At 45.5% G+C, this 7115-nt stretch overlaps 1 protein-coding gene across 3 annotated transcripts in view; it reads right to left on the reverse strand.

Moving 5' to 3' along the window:
- Nucleotides 1-699: 699 nt before the first annotated feature.
- cenpj (centromere protein J) overlaps nt 700-7115 on the reverse strand; it is an 11754-nt gene continuing 5338 nt past the window's right edge. For 2 of the 3 annotated variants that reach the window (XM_060875686.1, XM_060875684.1), the window contains exons 6-17: nt 7082-7115; nt 4567-5914; nt 4347-4470; nt 3420-3585; nt 3074-3319; nt 2876-2993; nt 2305-2363; nt 2147-2215; nt 1509-1649; nt 1317-1401; nt 1102-1222; nt 700-1004 (exon numbers count right to left, since the gene is read on the reverse strand). The exon at nt 7082-7115 is cut by the window's right edge and continues 57 nt beyond it. In XM_060875686.1, coding sequence (XP_060731669.1) covers nt 818-1004; nt 1102-1222; nt 1317-1401; nt 1509-1649; nt 2147-2215; nt 2305-2363; nt 2876-2993; nt 3074-3319; nt 3420-3585; nt 4347-4470; nt 4567-5914; nt 7082-7115 — 2698 coding nt within the window. In that variant the 3' untranslated portion in view covers nt 700-817. The remainder of the gene's footprint in view (nt 1005-1101; nt 1223-1316; nt 1402-1508; nt 1650-2146; nt 2216-2304; nt 2364-2875; nt 2994-3073; nt 3320-3419; nt 3586-4346; nt 4471-4566; nt 5915-7081) is intronic. The other variant, XM_060875685.1, reaches the window with a different exon arrangement.

Consider the following 7115-nt stretch of genomic DNA (forward strand, 5'->3'; position numbering starts at 1 on the left):
AGTTTCCTTTTCTTTCAAGTAAAATTCCTTGTGTTCAAATTTCAGACTTGGGCTTTTTGTGTGTTGTGGTCAAATCAATATTTTAAAGACGTGTCAGAGTTAAAGGGCTGCTAGAGAAACACTGCACCATTTCACTCTCACTCGCTTATCCGAACTACCTCGGGTCACGGGGAGCCTGTGCCTATCTCAGGCGTCATCGGGCATCAAGGCAGGATACACCCTGGACGGAGTGCCAACCCATCGCAGGGCACACACACTCTCATTCACTCACGCAATCACACACTACAGACAATTTTCCAGAGATGCCAATCAACCTACCATGCATGTCTTTGGACCAGGGGAGGAAACCGGAGTACCCGGAGGAAACCCCCGAGGCACGGGGAGAACATGCAAACTCCACACACACAAGGCGGAGGCGGGAATCGAACCCCCAAATCAGGAGGTGTGAGGCGAACGTGCTAACCACTAAGCCACCGTGCCTCCCTGCACCATTTCAGGTTATTAAAAAAAAAAAAGACTATTATCGATACCACAAGGGTTAGTTGCCTTGTTTTTAAATGATCCAGCAACTTTCCCTTTGGCTGATTCAATGTACTGTAAAGTAGCTCCAATTAAATTAAATATCCTCCATCCAACTTCTTTGCAGTTTGTACAGATGTTTGTTTCAGAACAAGTTAATTCCTCCTTCCTGAAGCTTCATTGAATTATAACGATATTTATTTTACAAAAATTTACACTACAAATAAATTAATTGTCATTCTATAAAACACGCGAAACAAACATTCACTTTGACCAAAAAAAAAACCAGAGTCCTCTTTTAGGTGTCCATGACGACGTGTCCTTCGGGGTTTTTGAGCCTGACGCGCCCGTTGGGGTAGCGAGTCTCCTGTCGTCCGTCGGAGTAAACGGTTTTAACCGTGCCGTCGGGATATTCTCGTCTCTTGAACTGTGCCGTATGAAGCTCTCTCTGACCCGTGTTGAACTGGATCTCCTTGGTGCCGTCCCTAACAAACGAACACGAGTAATTAAATTAAACGTACGTTACTTCCAAACGTGCGTCACGTCACCAGACCCCGTACATGACGTGAAAAGAGCACTTACGGGTTTTGCTGTATTATCGTGCCGTCTAAGAGCACGCTTTCCTCTCTCCCGTCAGGGTAGAGGTTCTTAACGGTCTGATCGGGAAACGTGATCTCTTTATGACCGTCTGTGAAGTGTTTTTCTGAGAAGCACAACCGACAGGATGTAAGCGTTAAACAGGACGTACAGCAATGCCTCGTTATTATATCGTTTTCCTAAAGAAACAGGTAAGATACCTATCTGGTTGTTGGGGAACTGGAGCACTTCCAGACCGTCGGGGTAGGTGGTGTGTGTGGTTTGAGCTTCTGCATAATAATAGATCTGAAATTCAAAAGGAAACAGATAGAACACCAGGTAATGCAAGTGTTAAACCGGCGTAGGGTCGATAATACGATAAAATATGAGAGACTTGAGTTAATGTTCCTCACCACTCTTTGATCTGGCATCATCTGCTTTATGTCGCCGTTAAAAAAAGTGATGGTGACCGACAGCCCGTCAGCAGACACTTGTTTCCTCGTGCCGTTGGGGAAAATGGTAAGTCGTCCTCCGTCGGGACACGTCTTCTCGATCTGATACGGGAAGGAAGTATATAGTAAACTACAGCGATCTATAGGACTACATTCATTCATTCATCTTCTACCGCTTATCCGAACTACCTCGGGTCACGGGGAGCCTGTGCCTATCTCAGGCGTCATCGGGCATCAAGGCAGGATACACCCTGGACGGAGTGCCAACCCATCAAAGGGCACACACACACTCTCATTCACTCACACACTATGGACACTTTTCCAGAGTTGCCAATCAACCTACCATGCATGTCTTTGGACTGGGGGAGGAAACCGGAGTACCCGGAGGAAACCCCCGAGGCACGGGGAGAACATGCAAACTCCACACACACAAGGTGGAGGCGGGAATCGACCCCCCAACCCTGGAGGTGTGAGGCGAACGTGCTAACCACTAAGCCACCGTGCCCACCTAGGACTACATTCTGAATGCTAAATTGTTTGGCATAGAAGCGTGAACACACACACACACACCTAGAAACACCACGAAGAATTCGCTTTACCTTTCCGTCTGTACTCTCTTCCTGTTCGAGTTCACATTTCCCTGTAACGTCCCTTGGCCTTTCCGCTTCCTGAAGGTATACGGCATATTAAAAAAATATATTTAATTCAGATTAAATATTGCAGAGTTTTTGTCTAGCTCAGGATGACGGATGTTTACCTCAGATTCTATGACGTGGAGTGGAGACGTGACCGGGAAAGAAGGCTCCTTCTGGCAGGCTGGAGGAAAATCAACAAGGCACATTTACAAAAATAAGAGAAACTAAAACGTTATTACGGTACGAATCTTTCCGTCTTTTCTCTTTCATCTGTTTTCCTCCTTTCGATTTACGTTATTTGCAACGAATAAAGATGTTGTTGTACGATATTTTCATCGCCGTAAGAGATGAGTAAATAAGAGTTGAATAAACTATTGAACAACTGATTCAATGAATGAATGATTGAAAAGATACAAACCATCTAAAACATGGTACAGAAAAAAAAAACGAAGACGGAGAGGCGAAGCACGTCAACGTCACGTGGTGTCTCAGGATCTTTTACGTCTAGCTGGCTGTTAACTGTGATTGATAAACGATGACGTGTGTAGTTTTTACCCTTATGACGTGAGTAAGGTGTCCAAATCAACTGTGTTTATTTTGGCTTTGAGAAACCGTATGCGTCAAAATGACTCTTTTTCCTTTGCCACGTAAATGATCAATATACCAAAAGCGCCACTCTGGACTCATTCAAACCTGTAGAGCTTGTGGTCCCTGAGGACTTGGCTGGATTTTTGGAAGGATTCTGAACCCCTAGACTTTCCATTTTCTTGCTCAGGCTCTCAGGGCTGCTTTTAACACCGTTGGAGGGGCTCTGGGAAAACAGGAGTATCAGAATTAACTGCTGCACAATTTATTTTAAACAGATCGTTGTTCAGATTTCACATTGTGCACCTTGGATTTTGTCGTCCTGATGTTGCTGGAAGCGCCGGACCTCCCTCTCTCTTTTTCCCGGTCGGACTCGGCGTTTTTCCAGGTGCTGAGGCGAAGTTTTTCCAGCGTTCGGACCTGGTCTCGTAGAGTAGCGTTCTCTGCACTGAGGGAGTCTATCTGCTGCCTGAGGCGGTTCTGAGTGCCGGTCCAACGAGCCTCTCGCTTTCTTAAATCCTCCTGCAGAACGTTTAGCTGCTGTTTCAGAGACTGACACAAACACACGCAAACACACTTAAAACTCAAGAGTACGTTGACTTTTACGGGAAAACGACGTATGACGCGATTGAGAAGGAAAGGCTGTAGGAACCTGTATCTCGTCTCGTTCCCGTTTGTCAGGTCTTGCCCTTGCAGCTGCTGCGTGTTTCTCAAACAACTTCTTCTCACGTTGGAGCTTCCGGCTTTCCTCGCACTTAAACGCCTCCCATTTGTCGAGTTCTTCTGCCATGTTTTGTTGAAAGTCTGCTTTCTCCTTCCTGTAGAAAAAGAATGTCACCAAAGGGCCGCTAATGAAATGAAATGCTAATTTAATATATCCTCAAATCAACCCTTTAAGCTTCATTAACGTGGTTAGACTCTGAACACACTACAGACTATGATGTTACTGACATGTACTCTGTATTCCAGCTCTAAAGGGACTCCAGCACAATGGATTACTTTCCCTGCCTGCTGTGTTCACACCCACTTTGTAACTAACTTGTGTTAGTATACACAAGTTAAAGTGCACAAGTAAACTATAATTTAACAGTCAAATCCTATATTAGGTTCCTACATAAACACGTGCACATCAACACATGACAAACTTATCAGTAACTCTCTGTAATATTGAGAAGAATGTTTAGCATCTTCTAACGGCTACTCGTCTCAGGCTTTCCCAGTCACTATAATAGCGTTCACAATAAAATGCTCTATGACTTAATTATGTAATATATATCTAAAACTGTTTGTGGCCTCAAAATGAGGATTATGAGAAGAGACAAGTTCCATTAATTCAGTTTAAAACACGATGCCTTATTACGTATAGCAGGTTTCACGTACAGAACAAATGAAGTCTTACCAAATGAACACTTTGACGTATACAGTATACACCTATCCGGTGTGGTTTGTTTAGGCAGTTGTGAACCCAGTACCACAGAAAATGTGTCATCTGTGTCCTCTGTGCTCAGATTTGCTTATTAATTAGTCCAATTAGTTTGAGATTGTTAATGAGCAAACATCAATTCGAGTTGTTCCATACCTCAGATTATCCCGAATCTCCTGGTTTTCCTGCTTGAGTCGGCTCAGTGCAGCGTTTTCTTTCTTGAAGCGCTCGATCTCGGTCTCCAGTTCCACCAAGCGCTCACGGAGTAAAGATGATCTGCCTGGATTGGAACATTTGCAGATTTTGGTGTAAACCAAAGTAGTGTTCAAAAAAAGAACAGCAGAACAAAAACTATTAAGGATTAAAGATAACGGACTGTTTTTGTCACCTGCTCCTTGTTCGCTATGGACGTCTGAATCTGGCACTTCTGGAGGAGGAGGAGGACACGGTTTTGGCTTCAGAGCTGGAAACAGCTTTGCTACCAACTGGCATGTTGGTGGTGGCCCTGGCTCACGGTCTACTGGGCTGTTAGAACAACGATCACGCTCGGCTCCCTTTGAAATGGCGATCTTCCTCTTCAGTACCCGATCCGGCTGATCGTCCATCTTTTCAGGACTGCTCACGGAGTTCTCTGGCTCGTGCCACGTGTCGTCGTCATCGAACTCGACATGACCTCCGCCGTCCGCAAGAGTCGAGTCTCTGTAGCTCTCCTCGTCTGCATCTGGACTTTCAGCACCGTCTCTGTCTTGATAAGATCGCTTATCGTAGGGTGGAGCTGAAACCTGGAGGCTGAAAGGTTCTGGCTGGTGAAAAACCGTGTTGTCGCACGCTGAGGAATCGGACTCTTCCGTTTGTTCGTCTCCGGAACACTCGGACGTCACTTCGTCCGTTCGCGCGCTTGCTTCTTCTATCACGGCCGCGCTGTCCGCAGAAGGTACCGGTGGACTGTGAGCCTCGTTAAGGTCGGTACGGTCGTCGAGACGAGAGTCAGGAAACGAGGATTTTGGTGGTGATTTGACAGGAGTGGAGGAAAGGCGTCTACCGTCCCGCCGCAAAAGTGTGTTGACGAAAGACGAATTACTGGAAAAAGAGAACTCGTCGGCTGCTCGCTCAAGCAGCTCAAACTCACCGAGCTCCACATGTTCACGGTGCTGATCTTTTTCCCAGTGTTCACCACGCTCTTTCAGCCACACCTCGAACGAATTCTCTGCGATACGAGTATTTAGCTCATCCATTCTCTGAAACTGCCTTGATGGTCCTTTACTGATATCGACCACGATATCCGAGAGGACCTTCTGACCTTCAGGCTTATTATTAGTCTTACTTTGGAGTTGGACAGGTCCAGAGCTCTCGTTCTGGCCTTCTACTCTGACTTTCTGATGGCCCCCGTGACCATGAGCTTTAGCCAAAGCCTTTGTTACTTGTACTGAAGTCCTCGGTGGAAAGTTGTTTTTGTTCAGTACAGCAGTCTTACGCTGGGTTACGACATTTGTCGTACTTATAGTTTTTGTAGAAGTCCGTTTCGGCTCTGAGCTCTGGTGGGATCCTACGGTCGGGCCTGAAATGGCTGAGGGAACGATGCCTGGTGTGGGTTTGGTGTCTGAACTAGTCGTCCTGTTCCTGAATGGGTTAGGGTTAGCGGGTTTGCCTCTAGTGAACCTGGACAAGCCTTCACCTCGCCTCAGAAACGGCCTCTTCACCTTTGCCGCATCGGTCGGAGCTCCCTACAGGCAAAAGGGCAACAATTACAGACTTGTGCCGAATATCTACGTGCTCTCAAATTAAGGCACAAAAATGAATTCAGCTTTTGTTAGCGAAGATCAATAAAATAAACAAACATAGTCCAGCATGGAACAGGTATGGATCTATGGAACAGGAGCAAGAGTGGGCAAATGTGTCTGTACTGAAAAGACTAAAGTGTAAAGATTGTTGTTGGGGCAGTTAATTCACATATTAGAAGTTTATCTACATTCTTCTTTAGTAAGCACTTAACACTAACATTGGCTGCAAGGTTGAAGAATTCTCTCTGCATGAGGAAACCAGAGAAGCTGGAGGAAACCCACAAGGAAAAAACCCCGTGAAAGAATGAACGACGTTACTCGCTGTACGGCCTGATATTTGAAATTAGCTAGAACCTAATGCCACTTTTCCACCGAGGCAGTTTGAGTGCTGGTTCGGAGCCTAATTTAGAACCAGTTCTTTCTTTTTCGACACCCAAAGCACCGACTCTGAACCAGGAAAAGTGGTTCTTAAGTAGCACCAAAACGTTGCTGGTCTAGACTTAAGAACCGCTTGCGTTAGGGGCTGTGGGCGGGGCTGTGGGCGGGGCTACTGTTAGAGCCTTAGATAATGTACCTTAAGTATACTAATGTTTAATACACTTTTACTTTACCGCAATATAATACATTATCAGCACACATGATAGTAAGTAGCTACATGCTAAGGCTAACTTTTTTCTGTGTTAATGATAAAATAACGTTATGTACTTTCTCAATAACAACCTCCGTTTATACAGATTACATGGAGCTGCACGTACACGTTGGATTCGCCGCGTTTGGGTGTTAATGTAGGTTCACAAAGCCATGAGCATTAACAGTAAAGCAACATCCACCATTGTTGATGTGTTTGTGTTTGTTGCTGCTGCGCTAACGTTGCTGTGTAACGTGACACGTATACAGTGACGTCAGACTCGGCTCTGTGATGCTCTCTAACCGATGGAAAGGCAAACCGGTTCTTAGAAGGTTCGCCAGTGGAACCAACTTTGAACCAGCACCAGCGCTAGCTCTGAACCAGCACCCGGTTCTTTTTGGTGGAAAAGGGGTATAAGTTTTTTTCACCTTTTCTGTATTTGAACTTGCCAGTTCACGCTGGAAGTATAATTCATGTCTTACCGAATTCTTGCTTAGCTTCTCGTTCTCCAGCCCC

Source organism: Tachysurus vachellii, chromosome 8 (genome assembly GCF_030014155.1).
Source record: "Tachysurus vachellii isolate PV-2020 chromosome 8, HZAU_Pvac_v1, whole genome shotgun sequence".
Lineage (NCBI taxonomy): Eukaryota > Metazoa > Chordata > Actinopteri > Siluriformes > Bagridae > Tachysurus > Tachysurus vachellii.